Source organism: Hirundo rustica, chromosome Z, assembly GCF_015227805.2.
Source record: "Hirundo rustica isolate bHirRus1 chromosome Z, bHirRus1.pri.v3, whole genome shotgun sequence".
NCBI classification, from domain to species: domain Eukaryota; kingdom Metazoa; phylum Chordata; class Aves; order Passeriformes; family Hirundinidae; genus Hirundo; species Hirundo rustica.
In genome coordinates, this window is record NC_053488.1 from 5307600 (window position 1) to 5328472 (window position 20873).

At 38.5% G+C, this 20873-nt stretch overlaps 1 protein-coding gene across 3 annotated transcripts in view; it reads right to left on the minus strand.

Annotated features, from left to right (window-relative positions):
- Positions 1-290: 290 nt before the first annotated feature.
- Positions 291-20873, minus strand: part of FAM169A (family with sequence similarity 169 member A) — a 38525-nt gene continuing 17942 nt past the window's right edge. For 2 of the 3 annotated variants that reach the window (XM_040091247.2, XM_040091248.1), the window contains exons 5-13: positions 19815-19986; positions 17781-17960; positions 16234-16362; positions 11361-11467; positions 8952-9006; positions 8480-8618; positions 6328-6493; positions 5261-5467; positions 291-4509 (exon numbers count right to left, since the gene is read on the minus strand). In XM_040091247.2, coding sequence (XP_039947181.1) covers positions 3976-4509; positions 5261-5467; positions 6328-6493; positions 8480-8618; positions 8952-9006; positions 11361-11467; positions 16234-16362; positions 17781-17960; positions 19815-19986 — 1689 coding nt within the window. In that variant the 3' untranslated portion in view covers positions 291-3975. The remainder of the gene's footprint in view (positions 4510-5260; positions 5468-6327; positions 6494-8479; positions 8619-8951; positions 9007-11360; positions 11468-16233; positions 16363-17780; positions 17961-19814; positions 19987-20873) is intronic. The other variant, XM_040091249.2, reaches the window with a different exon arrangement.

A 20873-nucleotide genomic window follows, 5' to 3' on the forward strand; every position in this document is an offset into this window, starting at 1 on the left:
AAGTTTACATCATCCTGCAGAACTGATATAAACAGCAGAATGCATGCCATAACCTTCAGAAAGGCCTATTCTGCTGCCTTTTTTTTTTTTTTTTTAATAAAATCTGATGCATAAGCTAAATAAAATTACTTCAATTGATACAAGATTTTTTTAATTAATAATTTTTGATTTTTTAAAAACTCCTTTGTGGAAGACAGGTTGTAAAATGGTAATTCCAGTGAATTGAACCACTTTAAAATGTGCTTCCTTTACAGAAGAGAAGACCCAAATATTAAAAACCAAGCAAAAATAATCACAAAATAAAAGTTTATTACTACTTCAAAACATTTCAAAAGCAGCCAAGACAGTACTAAAAAAAAAAAAAAAGAAAAAAAAAAAAGGAAAAATTAACACAGTAACAAGACTAAGGTACAATACTATGCAATAGCAATACATCTTTAATAAGATTTATAAACAGGGTATATCACTAGTTTAGAAAACATCTAACACCACATCTGTGGAAGTAAATTTAAAGTGTATCCCCATAGTAATATTTTAGAACAGTCACTTAGAAGCAAGGAAGCTGAAACTTAGGCTAATTTGTTGCTAATAGTGTCAATGGCATTGTAAATGATCAATTTGATTACTGACATTTACAACTGAAATGGTACAAAAAAGCAGTAAGGTTGGACATAATCTGAAATAAGTTAAAGCGCTCTTGAAATAAGATGTATACACTTTCATGCGAAGGACTATGAAACAGAACAGCAAACAAGAATTCTGCATTAAATTAAAAATGACCAAGAGAGAATATGGGAGAAGCACTACAAGACAGACATTAGAACAAATATTGGATTCAAGTACAAAACCATTTACCATTTAAGTGCAAGGCTGAAGTCACAAAGTAATGTTCTTTAAACTCTATTCCTAGACTAAATAAAGCTCAAAAATAATACTGCCTGCTTTCACTGTACACACATAGTTCCACAGCATGTTGTAATAACATTTGGTACAAACTTCTGTAAAGTTGATGTTTTAATTGTTCATTGCTGGTGGAATAGGATCTTTAAAACTGTTTAAGATTTTGATGTTAATAAGACAGTTAATAGTCCCCAAGGTAAAACACTCCAGTCAATAGTTGTCAGACATATTCCCTTACAGAAGTGTAACAGAATTAACAAGATATTGAACCACTGTTCCTCTGGGACAATCAGTGCAGCAATAAAAACTATCACTTAAAGTCAGTATTTCGATTTTGCTACTCTGCATATACTGGAGAAAGATTGATGCCAAAGAAGTTGTAGAAATCAAACATGTCCTTTGGTTCAAAGTACTGCTGCGATCACTGTCAGAACAGTGTCCATTTTTTAAGACTGTACTGGTTATTGGAATTGCTAATTGCAACACAACTGCCCACATTCTGTTTGTAAAAGTCTGTTCATCAGTTATTATCCCAGGTGCCCCGGATTTACAGAGATATCTATCCAAGGGTATATATTTAACATGTGAATTTAAGTTCAGTATTTAAAACTGGTTCACTGAAATGAGATAAAAAATTTATTGTTCTCAGTAGAAACCAAGACTATCCTAATATCATAATCTTTATGTATTTACTCTGCAAATGTCTCAAAAGAAAGATACTAATTGAAATCATTCCAACTTAGCCATGAAAAGTAAAAGCCAGGTGAGTGAAATTACCTTCTCATGAACAGTTTTCCAACCTCACCAGGAATAAAAGTGACAAACATACATAACAAAACTCCACCTAGAAGTAATTGAAATTACTGGGCTCATAAGTAAAAGAATCCTTAACAGTTTCAAAGTGGATACATTTGTATCAATTCAAGATTAATCAGAAGATTACTCTTAAGTAAAGCTTGCCCTAAAAAATGGAAGATGAGTTGCAGTATACTGTATATAACCACTCTGTTTTAGGCCACCAGTCCTCAAAAATCCCCAATTCTTAGCAATGCAATAGATGGGTTTTCTAGCCACTTCTTTTTTTTAATAAACAATTAATCTCAGTAGTAAAAGAGAAGCCACACAGAAAATAAAAAAAATTTTGTCTTATGTGCTTTATATAAAAAGCTTTATGTGTTTTAGAAATGCTTAAGGTTCACTTGAATATGTTTACACACAATCAGGAAAGATCTTGAATATCTATCAGTCATGGGGTTCATAACAAGTATTTGTATGTACATTGATAAGACACTATAGCTACATGCAAGAGCTCAAGAAACCCAGATTTAACTCAGTAATCTCACACACCCTGAATTTAAAGTTTAAGTAACACATATTTATTTTTTAAAACTGCCTATTTTTTTTTTCTATAAGTTGCTCTTAACAAATTAAAAAGAAGCATGGTACTTCATCACCTGAAAAAAATAGTATGAATGTATCTTATATAGTTAAAATATCTTATAAATAGAGTTAAACTGTATAAGCATAAAAATCCAAAACCCAGATTCTTCCACTACCTCCATAAAGGGATAAAAGTTAAGACAGCATTGCAACTATTCAAGTGAACCTTGTACCTCGGTTTTTGAGACGCTGTGAAAAACTAGGTCACGCATCTTGGAAAAGGCATACGCAGGACAAAAAGTGGCGTAATTTCCTGTTCTCAGAATCACTGTTCTTTTATTTCTGAGTTTTTAGCCCGTTAAAAAAGGAGCTGCATTTATTGGGGAAAAAAACCCATAGCAAACTAAGGCTAACACAGGTATGTGTGACAAGTGAAGTCCACGGTTTGTCAAGAGAACCTCAGAAAGGAAATAAGCATGAAAATCTGGGTTTGTTCTTGTCTGCATACAGCAAAGCTCGGTTGCTTAAGAAAAGTCATCAACTGGGAAGATACCATCCCAGGAATTACACTCAAGTTAGAAAACAAAAGTGGGAATCAGAAGTATTTGCAAGGTATCACCCACTAAATCCTAAAGGCAGAGAAGTTTGGCAAACAAGCATTTGCTGAAATACCCACTGATACTCACACTAACAAGTATCACAACCACCTGAAATGTCAGTGCTCACAGGAGTCACACACCTGGAAGACACAACATTTTAATAGTTACCCCACAGCACCAGCCAAGTATTTGGAAAACACAAAGAACCACTTCCATTCAGACCAAAACAAGATCAAGAGTTGTCATATCCTTTTCCTGTAATACAACAAGTAATCAGCTATCCACTCAATACATGCAAGTAGGTAGGAAGGTAGTTCAAATGATTCCATACGGAGGCTTCATTGCATACACTCTGGGAAAAACTTGGGCTTACCAAAATGCTTGCTTTGGAAGCTACAAATAGTTTAGTGAGTAGGCATCTCTTATTTAGTGAGTAGGCATCTCTTAATCTTTGCTCAAGAAATCCATTATCAGGCAGCACTGCGGCAGACACTGCACTGAATTCTACCAACTCAGCTACTTCAGGTGGTTCTCATGAAAGACAAGTGCTGCCCACGTTGCATTGATCTACTGAGCTACACCTTCTTGTACATTTTGAGACTTAGAATGAAGAATCTTATATTCTTTTAATCTCTTAAGCCTGTGGGAAGGGAACAAGAAACAAAGGAGGATTTTTCTTGTTCTGCTTTTCTCCACAGTAGAGAACACAAAAGTTATTAAAAAAAACCATATTATCTCAAGTGATGTCCAATGACATAGAAGTCTACAGCAGTTTAAGGGATCTTGACAGAGCCAGGATTTCACAATGCATTTTTCTTCCATGACTACCACCTCAAATATACAAACCATCCCCTTTGATAGCACAACCTTTATGAAGAGAGGAGACTGGCTATTTACTTTCATACTACAAAGAAGTTCAATTTCTAGTGCTTAAATATAAAAAACAACCAAACAAAAACTTGAGGAAAAACGATGAACCCGAGGAAATCCAGAATTTTAAACACTTGTGTCCTGTGCCAGATACGGTGCGGTTACACCCTAATGTTTTACACAAAATAGCCTAGTTATAAATAGATGAATTACCACTGTTTGATTTTTAAGCTGGCTTTCCTTTTTTCTTGGGTGGCCCTTTGTAGCCTTTAGCCTTTCTTCGCAAGTTTCTCCGATCCACAATGGGTACCTCGATTTCTGCCTCCTCAGAGCTGCTGTCAGCAGCCCGCTCTGCCACTGCCTGCGTGTAGTGATCCGTCTGCTCTGCAGACTCTTCCGAGGGCTCCTCCAGCTGGCTCTTCTGTGCTTCCTGTCCAGAAGGCTGCTGAAAAGAAACGCCCTCAAGTTCAACCATCACCAAAGAGCTCTGACCCAAGGCAGCAGGGGTCTCCTGCGAGTTGTGCCCTGCTTCCTCATTTTGATCTTCTAATGAGGAAGGTAAGTTTTCAGAAACAGATTCTTCCGCTGCCTCAGTTACCACAGAGTTGGGCAGGCCATTGTCAGAAGGCTCCTCCTTTGATGCTGAAGCAGCTGCATTTTCAGTGCTGGCCTTTTCAGATTCTTGCTGCTCTTCGGTACCCTCCTTCTCTACTGATGCAACTTCTTCAGTCAGCATTTCTGAATCATTTTCATTTAAAGCCTGTGGGTGAAGGGTGTCAAAACAATCAAAAGGAGAATTAGTTGAAGGTAAAAGACACTGAGTATCTACTGCCCCTTGCCCCAGAGGATAGCTCGGCATTCAGCAGGTTTTTAATTCTATGCACATAACACATAAGACAGTCCTCTTTTTTTGCACAAGACTATTTTGCGACCTGTTTTTCAAATCCAGAGTTGCTCTCTCATCTTCAAATTGTTCAAAATAGTTGAATAATTTGAGGTGCAGAAAAAGCACTCTGATATTAATCCCAAGGGAAAAAATTATTTCAGACAAATACAATTATTGTTTTGCTAGCATATAATGATCTTCTTTTGCACTATGAACAGAAAAACAGTAAAACCTGCGTTCTGACAGCAAAGGCATTTTAACAGTAGTTAATTATTTGTACACCTCATCAGGCAAGAATTACTAGACAAAGTAAGTATGTGGCTTCTCACTCTTACCAAAACAGTATTTTAGTGAGAAACTGCAGTTTCATGACTGTCAAGGCAAACTGCTGCAAACGTATCTTTCTTTTGGGTATCACATGCATATAGGTCCCACCTCTGCACATTGAAACAGAAATATTATTCTCCTTATGGATTTACATCATCTGTCTTAATAATTGCTGCTCCCAATAATTTCATGCAATGATAGGGGCTACTTTCTGTCACTTAACAAAAGAAGAAGATCCCTGCAAGATACATACACTTTGAAGTAAAAATTACTTCACATTTCCATTCAGTTCTCTCACCTTCTCTGATTCAGTGTCTTCTGGAGGTTTTGCTGGAGTATCAAGGGTTAGCGGAACAAACAGCGTTACAGGTTCTTTCCCTTGATTCTCAGATGGCAATTTTGATTCACCACTGGGAACTTCATTTACTGTCTCCCCTTCAGCCACGAGTGAAGTTTTACCAGTTTCTTCTGTGACCTCACCATTAAGAGGTTCTGATGGCATTTCCTAAAAAAACGTAAATCACGTTTGTAAATCAAGATTGTACCCAGCTATTGTTCCTCAGCACTAATGGGCATACATGTGATCTAAATTTGCAGGTTAATGTGAGAAGCAGATAGATCAGATATCTAGAATTGTGTACTAAGGCAGCAGAACTTAATGAAGATTAGCTAACTTAGGCAGTGTATTAATTTGTTGTCACTTGCACTAAATATGTCACCAGAGCTTACGGTCAGGAGCCAAGAAAAGAAGTTTATAATGCATCTCTCCTGCCTGCTGCAGTCATTCCTTGAACTCAATATGTGTAAGGTCCACTTTCTCATCAGTAAGAACATAAAACCCTGAGAGCATTGCTAGGCACAAAGAATATTCAAAAATTTAAATTCAAGATGTTAACAAGCTGAAGATAAAAGCTGGATTTAAAGTTGATGTTTAAATCCAACAGGCAAGTTTTAGGTGGAGAAGTAAAAAGAGCCAAGAGAGGTCACTGAAGCTTACTGGCTACTGACTTTTTCAAAAAACGTTTTTTTAAAATATATATTAGAGATACTGGGTCAGATCTTGACCTTATCCCAGTTCTCTGGAATTTCTTATTAGAAGAAATCAATGAAGAAAATTAGTATGGTAGACAAGCTAGAAATTCACCTTACTGAAGATCCTATGAACTCTGTTGTTCAAAATTTCTGGAGTGAAATATTCCCTGAAACTAATTTGGTACTAGCCTTAACTTCTCAGTACACTTCTTAACGAAGCACTGTTGAGAAAAATCAAAGAGCTGAGAATCACATGGAGCAAGGTAGCAAGAACCATAATTAGCAGAAGCTGTAGCTGTATTCCAGCTGCTATTGCTGTCCCATCCAGCTCACCTCTGTTTCACTTTGTTTCTCAGAGGGTGATGCATGCATTTCCTCTTCTAATACTGACTGGCCATCATTTTCAACAATTATTTCCTCATCCTTCTCAGCAGTATCCCCCTTAGGCACTTCTACTAAATCTTCAGAGCTTTCAGATGTGTGGGCAAGAAGTTCCGGCCTGCAGCAGGTATTAAGATTTAGATTAATAAATAACATTGATACCTTTTAGACTAATACATAATTCTGGTGATCTCAGCAGGGAAATTCTCTCATGACCATTTATGTAGTGCATGCTTGCCATGGGAAATACAAATCAAGAAAACTAAATGCATCTAAAAATGGCTAACTCCTCATTAGGAAAAAAATAATATCAAAGACAAAAATTGCTTTGACAATTATAAAATTATATCTGTCTCACTTCCATTTTACGGGAAAGAAATCTGAAATTTCTCTAAGTTTGTTATTTTAAATTTAGAAAGTAGTGCACATTACATATTTGAAAGCTAAAAAGGGTTAAGAAAAGCAGCAACTTCTTTTTTCCCCCCACCCCCACTGCAGACACAGTTTCAAATTATGGAATATGAAAGCAACTGTATTTTTCTAATCATTGAAAATACAGATATTACAAAGGCCATGGCTGGAAAATAATTCAAGGCAATAAACCTATCATGGGTGAAGAAGCTGCCATCAGCTAGAGATTACATTAGCAAATAGCTAAAGATGAAGTGCTGATGCACTGCCTCACCACTGCAGGGTAGGAACAGTAACTCAAATATTCAGTTCGCATTTTAGACAAACTGAAACTACTACATACCAGCAAATAAAATGCGCATTCAATAGATTTGCAGGAGTCTACTTTCTGATCTCATAGTAAAGGCAGTACTGGAGGGTTTTATCCTACATGCCGGTTTTGAGACTAAGACACTCCACAGGAAATTGCACAACAGAAGACCCCGTTCCATTTGTTGGTGTGCATAGAAGGAAATTACCAAGCTGATACCCTGTCCTGATGCCTTCATTCCTCAAGCTGTGGCAGCATCAAACTATGCCACTTCAACCTGTTTGAACCAGCTTAGAGCAGTACACTGACAGTGCAGCACAGCAATACAATATCTGTAATTCCACAGAGCAATTTAAACAGAAAAATTAGGCAGTATCTAGTTGAAAGCCTCAACTGCACAAAGAAAACACAGTTTTCTTACTGCATTTCCACACCTAATTGTGTTTAAAGGAACCACATGGAACATGCTTGAGTGATTTCCTTGAAAATAATTGAGTTACCCTCAGTTTGTCAGAAAGAGGCTTTGGGAGTTGAAGTGGGTTTCTTTGGAAGAGAATGAGGGACACATAGACAAGGAGCAGGGTGGGGTGGGCACACTGTCTATGAGGGAGGAAGGGGCTATTTATTTCCTTAAAATCGATGTGCTGAATGGAAAGCCAGTGCAAACTATTACTCCAAGCCCTGTGCTGTAAGAACTGTTATGGCACACAAGTCATACTATTCTTCATATCTACATCTGATGATTGTTACACGGGCTAATATAATTTAAACTGGAAACGTTTTTGGGCTCTTCTCAGGATGTTAGATCAGATATGATGGTTTAAAACATTGTCTGAGCAAAGGGCTTTCCTTTGAAGGTATGGCTCCCTCTAACACCTATTATTAGCTGACAAGCAGTGACCAGCTCCCAAGCTGAACAGTCAGATCATATTTTACTGCAACGTATCAACTGTAACAAGAAGTCAGGAAGGGATACCTCCTCAAAGACCACACAGAATATTATGGGTACTCCAGTACCCATACTACATAATAATACAACTCCACATATATTCTCTCAAGAAACTATGCTGTGAATCCAAGTGTTTTTACCATTGTACAGATTCAGTTGCAACAGGACACTCTCAGCCTTCACTCTTCCTATTATTTCTAGTATCCACTGAGCTTTCACAGATACTACGTTTTGGTGCAACCACTCTTGAAATGCTGTCTCACTTTGCTTTCTTCCTTCCTTGCATTAGACTTTGCTTTTGGTCATTTTGAAATCAAGCAAGTAAAGTAGGAAGAAAGGAGAAGAAATACCAGTTGCACACCCTGAGACTCTAACGCAGCTTGTGACTGCCCAAGCAACAAAATAGGAAGTCAGTAAAAATGGGCCCCTGGTACCTGCTTTTGGACACTTGAAGAGTATTTTCCTCATCTCGCTGGGCAGTTTCAAGTCCAGGTTCCTGTCTATTTTTATTTAGCCTCTGACGTTTTAAATGACCACTTCGTGTCCAGGTGGAAACATGAGTTACGTTAGGGTCTTAGGAGAATAACACAAAAAGAAAATTCAAGTGAACAAATTCAGTCTAAGATCTACCTGTAACCTCCCCAACCAAAATAGTGAAAGAAACTGAGTGCCACTAAAACAGCATTTCATTGGGGTACATTTTTTTCTGAATAGTATCTTTACCAAGACTCATAACAATTTTATCTGAATTCCTCTTAAAGGTATATGAGTTGAGTCCTAGCACCTTAGCAGAAAGCATGTTTTTATCTCCATTTTAGAGATGAAGTAAAACAGAAAGATGTAAAATAGCCTGCAAAACTACGGATCTAGAGTAATTGCAATACCGATAATCAAGGTTATTTTTACCTTCAGATGTGCTTGCGTGGACATCTGTTGATTCTTTACCTTTTTGAGAGTCAGCCTGTGGTGCAAAAACAATGCTAATGTTATTCTAAATTTTTCTGAATTGACTAAAATAACTTCATAATCCTACCTATGCTTGCATCTTTCTAAAGCATTATTTCATAGTAACGATCCTATAAAACAGCAGCTATAATAATTCTTAATTTATAGCTAACTGTTCTGTCTCAATAAATTTAATATTTTTTAAAAGTTATCTTTGTGTCATGGATGACTAGTTTTTCTGTGTTTTACTTCTGGCCTCAATGTAGAAGATAAGATGTGAAAGTGACCTGTCACTATAAAGATTTTTTCCTAACAGTTCTATTTATAACAAGGGTCTACATAATTCAATTACAGGAGCCTCTTTCTGTTTGTTCCCCTTTCTGTATAAACCCAAGGGACTACACTGCAGTGGTTGGCAAAATTTAAAGTCTTGTGCGTATACTTGTAGCCTATTATATAGTTTTATTTTCATCATGACACCCAACAGAATATGGCAACCCATGTAAAAAATAAGAAAAACCATAACTTGGTGATTTATCAGTAATGCAGCTTACATGCACAGTCAGCGCAAGAGGTTGCTTAGGTCCCTCTCCCTAGAGCTTTTTTTTTGTCTCCTATTTCTCCATATCTTCCCAATACCTTAGTTTTTTTCTGCAAGTTAGCTGAGGATCCAGCACTTGATACAGTAAAGTGAGTACAAAATATACACATTAAAATAAAATTATGCACATTGTTTTTTCTTAGCTGCTAATAATAATCTGAAATAGCAATTATCAGCATCCTGGTCCATTTTTCCAGTCTCACTTCCAATACTGAAGTGGAAGAAAGCTGGCAAAAAGTGGCCACATCTACCTTCCACTGTTTGAAGTAGTTTCAAATGAGTATTAAATACATAAGAATTTGTAAACTAACAACAAATGATTCTAGAATCAAAATGCACAAAACAGGGAGCATTAAGTGAAAGCTGAAAATTAAAGTTGGGGAATATTTTTTCATGGTTTGGGGGAAGGTGGGATATTTTATTTCCTCAGGTGGTCCAACAATTTACAAACCATTGCTGAACTGCTTATAGATAGTGCAGATGCCAATTTCAGAGCTGCCAGCAGTTTTACCAAGCTATGAGGAGCTGGACCTCTTTGGTATTAACTGTCTTTTCCTCTGGAAATGGACAAAACCAGGGCTTGACTTATTAGTTCACAGCAACAAAAATCAAAACAACTACTATCACTCAGCTATTTTCTCTAAGTATATTCATATAGCCCTATAACCAAAACTTCTAAGTTTTTAGATCATTTTGCTAATATGATCATTACTGGAATCTATCTAAAACTCAGAAATGGGGCTAGAGACACTGTTATAAAAGAAAGACAACTAAGAGTTATTGCTTCTGGTCATTGAGAGATTAAAAACATCACTACTTTTCTGTCAATTTTGCTTTGGGAAATACTAATTTTCTCAACTGGGAAAACTTGACTTAAATTCCAAATCTAAACTTTAAATATTAATATCTGAGCATATAGATTTAGCCATTATTTCCCATTTTTAATTAAAGCACTGACTTCTACAAAAGCATGGTCATGTCAATAACACAGTCTTTGAAGCATGCAAATCCGTGCTCATGGTATTTGGAGCTATAAATGATTGTCAAGCATATTCTGTGTGATTTCAGAACACAAATAAAATAAAGGAAGAGCTCCATAATATCTAGTGACCCAAATATATTCATGACCACATGTCCACAAGCAGCTGTAGCAAGTCGCTATTATCAAATACATTCAAAGAGAGCTGCGGTGTTTTTGTATGTACAAGGTATAACTCCCCATGCAAATCAAACATTTGCCACTGCACTGAACTGTGACATAAATGTGTTCTCCTAAAAATAGCCACTCTAAAGAGTTTAATTCCAGAGACAGTTGAAATACTCTCCTTTATGTAATCTGCCAGTAAAGGCTCAAATTCCAGACCCTGACAGCTGTAGGACAGACTTTCTACATGCATGGGGAAACCCCACCTGCCCACAAAAACAAAACAAAACACACACACACACACACACACACACACACACACAAAAAAAAAAAAAAAAAAAAAAAAGACGAAAAAGAAAAACAAAACAAAACAAAACAAAACAAAAAAAAAAAACCAACAAAAAAAAAAAAACACCCCACCAAAACAAAACAACCCCCCCCCCCATGATCTACCTCAGCCATTGGCATTACAAACCTGGGAAGCATTACATCCATGCAGAAAGTAACAAAACCCTTTATCTTTTATATACATTGTGGCGAACTGATACGGGCAAAAATAATTTCTCATAACTGTTTTTTCAGTAACAATACAATCAAAAAAAGAGGTAACAGACTGTGTACCTACACTTAGCTGTGTTTCTACCTCCATCCTTTGTCCACTTGCTTCAGATACTGCAGATTGACTAAGATTATCCTCTGCTTGCAAACTCTTACTTTCCTTCTTTGAGGCCTCTGTGTGAAGATTTAAAAGATGAAACAGAGAAAGAGAATATTACAGTACCTTTATATTATAATCATTTGTTCTGCTTTTAGCTGGGATAGAGTTACTTTTCTTCCTAGCAGCTCATATAGTGCTCTGCCTTGAATTTAGTGTGAGATAACACATTGATGTTTTAGTTGTACCTAATTCAAGAACTTTTCACTTTCTTATGCAGGTGCACAAGAAGCTGTGGAGGGGATGTGGAGGATGAGTTCCTCCAAAAATGGGGACATGTGAGCAACCCAGTTTATCTGGAAGAATAGGCCTGTAACCATTTCAAGGATGCAGAAGTCACGTACCGAGCAGAACAAGATGCAGAAGTCACGTACAAAGAAGAACAAAAGATGGTAAACAACTCTGGGATATGAGAACCAGATGAGAGCCAGAAAAAAGGACTGTGTAATCTGCTGCATATGCAAGAACAATCAACCAATTAAAGTTAAAGGGCTAACACGTGCTTTTAGGGTGCAACCAATTGTAAAGTAGCATGAAACGCGTGATTAAGGCTAAAAACTGCATAAAAGGGATGGTTATGGTGCAATAAATGGCTCACTGTGATCATATTGATCATTATGTGATGTCCCGTTCTTCCGCAGAAACACAGCCAGGACAACTGACCAAAGGAATATCCCATACCACATTGTTAAACCCAGTATATAATCTGGAAGAGCCTGATCACTGCAACTGCATTGTGTACCAAATATCTCTCCCTTGGGTTTTATTTTTCTGGTTTTGTTGTCGCCCTTCTTATTACCATTATTGTTATATTATGCTTCTGTTTAATTCGATTTCAATTATTAAGCTGTTCCTGTCTCAATCCAGAGGTTTTATGTTCTTTTTTTATCTTGGAATCTCCTCCCCACCCCACTAAGGGGGAAGAAGCAGATGTGTTGCACTTAGTTGCTTGTCAAGTGTGAAGGAAATTCTTCAGGGATAACATTCTATGTCACCCAGGCAAGTGGACCACCATGGAGAGAGAGGTGTCTAGTACCTGAGGGAGCTAGCTGTGATAGAGAAGATTTCTTATGAGCCAAAGAATGTGCAGTCATATATAGATCTAGACAAAGTCCAGTGCACACAACCCACATGGTAGATATTTGTATATGTAACACACCATCATCATGTGCCAACTCATTGCCTTCAACGGCCTGGAGAGATGAAGAAGTACCCACGGTGGATGAAGTGGTTTGCAAATTCTGTGAATACAAAGAAAATCTCTCTTCCTACCTATGGACTTGCCTCTCAGTTCTGAAAAAAATCCGTCCAAAAAAGTATGAAAAACAACTCCAGGAGTTCCAGCAAGAAGACAGGTTCTACTCCTCACCTGTACAGACAAGTATCTCAGCTATTAAGAGAGCATTCTTTTGCTAAAGAAAGAGGATAAAGAGTACACACCATGAATTTTAAAACCCTGTGGGATCACAGAAAGGATATGAAAAAATGAGATGGAAAATTCACCTCCACCTAGACGCAGGGGTATGTGAACTGCAAGGAAAAACAATCACAAATGTGGATTCTTCCAGGAAAATTGCTGCTCTAGTCTCCAGCAGGCCATTTCCCAGGCAGAGTGGAATGGCTAACCTTACTCCTGATTCTATGGTAAAGAATTCTATTCCTTTTTCACAAGAAGTGGGTGGAGAATTCTATACCCAGTACTAGAGGACCCTGTCTCCTGTCAATGGGAGAAGAGGGTCAGTTAATTTCACTGGAATGAGAGGATCCAGCGGCCTAGAATGTCAAACCCACAAGAGTACAAGGCTCTTGTGGGCAAGATGTGCCATAGTGCAGGATGTGCCATAATGCCATCATGCTATAGAGGGGAAGAACCCATTTTGCAGCTCTGGAGTGACAGAGGGGATCCCAACAGCTGACCATATTGGAGGCTGAGACTAGCCTGTCTGGGAATGAGTGGCAAAATCATTCCACTGCGACTGGCCCAGAGACTCTCTGCATCTTTGGCACAGATTATTTCAGACGAGGATATTTCAAGGACCAAAAAAGAGTATCCACTGGTCTTTCACTTCAGCTGCCTTGGAGACAGGGGAAATTAAGCATCTGTATGCCTGGCATTTTCTCTCAGAAGATCCTTCTGTTGTGGGGCTATTGAAGCCCCACAGGTGCCAGTCACTACCACAGTGGTGCACCAGCAGAAATACTACACTGGCTGGATTGCCCAGGAATCTTGAAAGTGATCAAGGACTGGCCTGAGAAGATTTTCAAATATCACTAGAGGAGACCCTTACTGAAAAGAACTTGTTCTGTAGTAAATTACCAGAAAATGAGAAGAAATATGCCTTATTTACTCATTATTCTGTCACATCGTAGGAAAGGATCAGAGATTGAGTTTCCTACAACAAGATGCTGAAGAAGAAGGTGAACCAAGTGAGTTTGCAGAGGTGAAAGCCATCCAGCTGGCTTTAGACATCTCTGAATGAGAAAAATGGCCAATATTTTAGTTCTATTCTGACTTGTGTAGTGGCAAATGCCCTGTGGGGTGGTTGCAGTGATGGAAGCAGAGTAGCAGCCAAAAGGTAAGGCCATCTGAGCTGCTACAGCGTGAGAAGATACTGCTGTCGAGGTGGAGAACCTGGCTGTGGGAGTACCTTACACAGAGACTCATGCACGCAAGAAATGGGCCACAGAGGAATGTCAGAACAACCAGAAAATGCATGAGGCTGCTAAGACTGAAGCGACTCAAGAGGATCAGAATTGTCAATACAAGGGAAAATTATTTCTAGCTTGGTGCACCCATGACACCTCAAGTAATCAAGGATGAGATGCAAATTATAGGTGGACACATGACCCAGGGGTGGACTCAACCATATATACAATTGCACGATTTATCCATGAATGTGAAACATTCACTGCAATTAAACAGGCCAAGTGGTTAAAGCCTCTGTAGTATGGAGAATGCCATCAGAAACAGAAACATGGGGAGGCTGGGCAGACAGACTATATAACACCCCTCCAAAACTGCAAGGAAAATGTTATGTGCTTATAATGGTGGAAGCAAACGCTAGAGAGAAGAGAAAACAGTCTGAATCTCATACCACCACCAGGAACTTAAGAGAGAAGCCTTAAGAAGATGACAGTGTCCCAGAAATTCCAGAATGAGATAGTGGGAATAATTTCCTAAACAACATCATAGACAACTGGGCCAAACACCATGGCATTGAGTGGGAATATCACACTCTGTCATGCACCAGCCTCCAGAAAAATGAAATTATACAACAGACTGTTACCCATTTATCCTGGAGCAGTGGGTGGCAGGACCTTCAAACATTGGGACACACATTTAGCAGAAGCCACCTGTTAAGTAAACACTAGGGAATTTGACAGTCAGTCTAGCACAGCACAGTCTGAACTTATACACATTATGGAAAGGGATACATTTCCTGTCGTGTGCATAAATATGCAGGGAGAAACAGTCTGCATTATTCATGTTTCAGGAAAAGGCAAAATATTTTGTGGAACTGAGTTTGGTCAAGTACCTGGGTCCATTTAGCAGGTAATGCAGGAAGATGGGGAATTCCATTGCATTCCTTATGGGGATTTGGTTTTGGGTGAGAGTAACTAATAAATTAAATTGCATGATGTTAATTCCCATATAACACTTTGTACTGTCTCTTTCATGGTTATATGTCCACCACTGAACTGGGTACCTCACAGTACCCGTTTTCACCATTCTGAATTTGGGGATCTGAAACCAATTCCCATTCAATTGCCATATCAAAGGTATAACAGTAAAAATAACCCAGACCAATGAAGAATTAACTCTGTGAAACCAAACAAGTGCAGTGGTGATGGAAGCAGAACTGGTTCCAGCACACAAAAATCCACCTTGATGCATTTTTTCTGCCCCGAAAGACGGTTATGACAGATGGAGCCCAAAGTCATGGACTAAAGGAACTCAACAGACTAAGGCAATGATACATGTGTGTAATGTGTGCGCATATATCAGAAGACAGGAAAGGTAAAACTGAAAAGAACAGAACCTGGGTATGACATAAAAGATACAGAAAATAAGGAGTGGATATCATCCTGCTTTCAAAAGGGATAGAATTAATTTTCTTCCTAGAAGCTGGCACAGTGCTGCATTTTGAATTTCGTATGAGAATGATGTTGATAATACAGTGTTTTCATTGCTGCTCAGCAGAGTTTATCCTGTGTCCAAGACTTTTCACTTTCCTGTGTTTTGCCAGTGAGCAGGTGCACAAGAAATTGTGCAGCTAGAACAGCTGACCTGAACCGGCCACAGGGATACTCCACACCACAGAACATCACGTTCAGTAAATAAAATGGGGGCTGTTGACTAGAAGGGGCTGCCTGGGGGTTGGCTCAGCATCTGTCAGCAGGTAGTGAGCAACTGCACTGTGCACCACTTCTCTCTCTTGGCTTTTGTTTCTCTGTTTTTGTCTCCCTTTTCATTATATTTATTATATTTTATCTTATTTTAATTATTGAACTGTTCTTATCTCAACCCACAGGTTTTGCTTTTTTTTTCCAGACTCTCCTTCCTATCCCACTGGGGGAGGAAAGGGTGAACAAGCACCTGCATGGTACCTAGCTGCCAGCTGGGGTTAAAACATGACACCATTCCAAATATGATCTCACAGGTCTCAGGACAAAGAGAAATCTTGCTGCTAGTTTCTACACATTGACCACAGAAGTCACTCTTGTAGATTATTTGTTCAACTTCTACAAAGTGTCATAAAACAGCAGAAAAAAGCATGCATACCTGCAATTCTGAGATTTTCCTTTTGCACTATAGACATCATAGACTTTCTCTGGAACCAATCTCCTCCTCCCTCCACTTGCCACAGAAGGTTTTTATCCCCAGGATACTTCTCAAGGTATTGCTTACAAGCTGAGCAAACACAAGAAAAAACACTATATTAGAGATACTATATATTCAGCTATAACTCAGTTTTTAAAGTTTATCCAAAATCAAATTATTTTGCAATCTACAATCATACACAAACAACAACAGAAAGAACTATTTAACAAAACAGCTGAGTATCAAATAAACAATGTTGCTTTACCCTAGACTTCCTTCTTAATTAATCCTTTCTTAATATAGGTTTAAATACTTTCCATTATTAACTTAAACTGCAAACAAAGATGAATGGGATTTTCTTCTTTTCCTGGTAACCACTTGAGATTTTTGTGACTTCACTAGTGACTGTTCCTGCCAACAAAAATCTTAGGACAGAAGCAGAGGATGTAGTCAAGCGCTTTTTGTCACCTCACTCTGTCGTAGGCATCTGCGACAAGAACCCTCTGGGAGTGTTAACATGTTACCATTGAATCACTGTTCACTTCCAGAATATTTTCTGTGCTGCTCTCCTTCCATCTCTTTTCTCTCTATACCTGTATCAAACATACAGGTAAGGAGGCATGACATTATTCTTTGGTAATTGCTAGGAAAAACTACCATTTTTTTCACCTGGTTCACTACTGATGCACAGTTTCAGGGCACAAGATCCCCACTGTGTCGTTTCTTGACGACAGAAGTTAATTAGTCATTAAATTCTGCTCAAGTAATTTTCCTGATTGGAGCCTAACAAATCAGGTCTTGTCAGACCAAGTGACAGACTGTGGTGCTTGGAAAAGCAGAAAATTTCTACTGGTTAAGAAGGCCAGATAAAAATGTTCGTAGAAGGAACCCTGGCAAATGGCCTAAGAAGGAACATGCCTTGAAAAACAGGGCAAAAGAAATGTGCTTCTTGTCTGAACACAGTCCCAAGAACATAGTTTCCAGAATCCATGTGATTTCCTACAAGACATACTCCCCTTAGGCTGCTAATGGAAGAACCATACATGCTTTCCTTGTATTTTAGAACTGTGCCTTCGGACATGCAAGCTAAAGCAGAGCCTAGTATGTTCTCTTCACCAGAGGTTCAGAGAAAGCATGAATTAAACAACCCCATGAGGTTTAGGTGTGAGCAAGCAAAAGGTGCTGTAGGCAGATACACATTAAATCCCACACAGAAACACGTCAGCTCATTCTACAGGGAATGCTGGGGGAAATGGGACAGTGCTAAACTTCACAGCAGCAGAAAGCCAACAGAGTTCAAATAATCTAGTTTTACACGGAGGATTAAAAACTGAATCAGGAACTAGTTAATCTTAAACAAATCAGGGTTTTTAGCTTTCACCAAAGTGCAGAAAATTAAATGTAGAACCTGAGGATGAGGCCACAAACGCGGAGCTTGAATGACAATACTCATTTGGACATGTAAAGAAACCACAGAGAAGATCAGAAGAAAAACTTTAAGAGCTTGCCTGTATACATTAAGGATGACAGTGGATATCGCAGGCCAAGAGGCTCTTCAGTAAAGGAATCCACAAAATCTTCCAACATGATTAGCCCAGAGTCTTTCCCACGATGTTTCTTTCTAACAAACATTGTGTCTAGCACTGGCAACTTATACTTCTGATGGAGAAGAGATCTACAAACACTTCCTGAAATAATCAGAGGGAAAAAATATCCATCAGTATGGATGACATAACTGCATGCTGACTGACGTGCCGCAGCACGGATTTTGGCATAATTTAAATAAATACTTTCATAAGTAATAAAAATTCCAAACTATATAATAGTAAGTAAAAGTAAGCAAAGTTATTAAAATCACTTATAACTTTATTAAAAGTAAATAATTTATATTACCAATTTATTAACTTTTTTGAGCAAGCTTCATAAGGTTGCCAAGATACATCAATGGAATAATGTAACAAAAGAAGTCAGTAGTACCAAAAAAGGACAGACAAGACAGGAAAGGCTCACTTTGAAATCTCACTATACAGTTCCATATGAAAACTGTAGTAAAAATGAAGCTGAAAGATGGAGGAGGGAATAGGAGAAAACAAAATTATTTAATTACACTATTATGCTGATTACATTACTTCTCAGGACAAATACGAAGACTAATTCAGTTCTTGCTTAATCGCTGAAACAATGATTGCAGTCTTTTAAATGAAGACAAAAAAAAAGCTAGGACATTTTACACTGAAATTCTCTGGTAAACAACATATTATCCTAAATCAAACAAACACAGAACAGATGGTCACAACACATAGGTACTGCAGTATCAGAGGATTTCAAGGGTACCTATGAACTCAGTGGTGAGAAAGGGATGGCATATAATGACATTAAGACAGTCCATTAATAGCCAACCCATTTTCAGGCCCTTCAGTGAACCTGTGAACTATGCCAAAGAGCTGCCCTCTTCTCTACAAGGCCAGTAAGAAACAAAGTTGGCTATGCAACTCAATTGCTCTTTGCAACCTTGTATTTTTTAGGACCCATGAACGCACTTAATTTAGGTCCATGAAAACAATCAGCTGCTGCAAAGGCAGCAGCACCTTTTGCAGGAGGAAAGGTGAAGAAAGCTGGGGTTGCTCAGCCTGGAGAAGGGAAGGCTCTGGGGTGACCTAACTGTGGCCTTTCAGCACCTGAAAGGAGCCTACAAGAGAGCTGCAGAGAGACTTTTTACCAGGCCATGCAGTGATAGGATAAGTAGCATTGGCCTTAAGCCACAGGAGAGTAGATATTAGGAAGAAATTCTTCACTGTGAGGGTGGTGAGGCTCTGGGACAGGCAGCCCAAAGAAGGTGTGAACGCCCCATCCCTGAAAGGGGATGTTCAAACTGTATTTAAACTGTGAAGCTGTGAATGCCCCATCCCATGTTCACGCCAAGCTGGATGGGGTCATGGTCTAGTGGAAGGTGTCCCTGCCCATTTCAACAGGGGTTGAAATTAGATGATCTTTAATGATCCATTCCCACCAAAAACATTCTATGATTCCATTATTATTTACATTTTTCAAGCAAGGGAAACTTGAACAGAGTGATTACATTACTTTGGGATGCTTGAAGAGTTCCACCACCCTTCAAAAAATGCTTACAGAGTGATCTTTTCCACATGGGCTACTCATTTGGAGAATACAATACACATTAAAACACAGGTGAAATTTCAAAAATGTTTTGAAAGAAAAACCTTCAGCTCAAGACACAGTCCAATCCAACTGTAAACAATTGTTCTACAGAAGAAAAAAATTATAGCTGTTGGGTATATCAAATTTCTTACAGTTTTAAATACATTGAGTAAATATGAAGAAATCTAAGAACTTATATTGCTAAAGCATGCAAGTATTTCAGCTAGAGATCTTACCAGCCACCCGATCTCTTATGACTGCAGGAAAATACCAACTCAATTAGGCCTGCAAAGGCTTATAAAGACTACTAATACAATATTCTTCAAAAAAGCTATCTCCTCTCCTTTAGCGCCCCCAAATCTCACAATCCTCAAACGTTCTACCTGTAGGTTTGACGGAATAGAACCCAACAGCCTCTCCTTTTTTCCACATGATCTTAGCAAAGTGGCTGCTACCATGACAGAGAAACGGGATCTCATTTTTTTCCATTTCTTGCGTTCGATAGATAATTCGATTCAGAACATAGAGAACAATTCTCTCTCCAACAGACTTCACCTGACAGAACACAGAAAAAAACATTTCAGAAGGTTGGTCAGGTTAGTTAATACCCACACATGAGGGCCTTACTTAACACAGCTGCATACAGATTTCAAGGGAAGGCTGTAAGTGCTAAAGCAGGGTGGCTCTCTGAGGTTTGTTACAAGGCAAGAAGATGCTCAGAATCCATTGCCATAGGTTAAGTACAAATCACAAGCATGATATTCCACATCTTCAATGTCACTCCCAATACAGCGCATAAAATCTGGGAGAAGGGCAGTGGAGTGAGAATGTTATGATCTAACTCAAAACTATTTTTGTACTTAAGAAACGTTCACCAAAAGCAATAGCAGTACGTCAGCCTCAGAATTCCTGGGCTAGCAGGTGACTGAAGTCTTACAAAGGAGAAATGATGAGCCTCAGGGTGGCAGGACTTGGCACACTCAATCACTCCTGATAGAGTGGCAGGCAACAGGACATGATGCAGTGAAGAAACTTGTTACAACAGTTTCTGTGGCATGAAATAAAGAATTCAATATCCTCTTCTCTGTCCTACAGGGTTCCTTTTATATGTGGAGTTTGAGTTCATCACTATTCTACTTATTGTGATGGAAGCAGGAACCATGATCTCTTCCAACGCTGAGTCTCAGCAACCTCCCTCATAAAAGATTCAGCTTTCCTGATTTCCATACCATTAAGAAGTATGTAGAAAGCTAGGCTTTCATGCCAAACTCTCTACAGAAAATTTTTAAAATTGCAAAAATCAGACATGCTACACAGGATTAAATAATGGCAACAAAAATCAATGATGAGCAATAAAGCAGATACCAGGCAACCTACTTTTCCAAACTTCATGTATTGGCACTGCAAGACATCAGCTCCAACTTGCTTCTGTCAAACACATT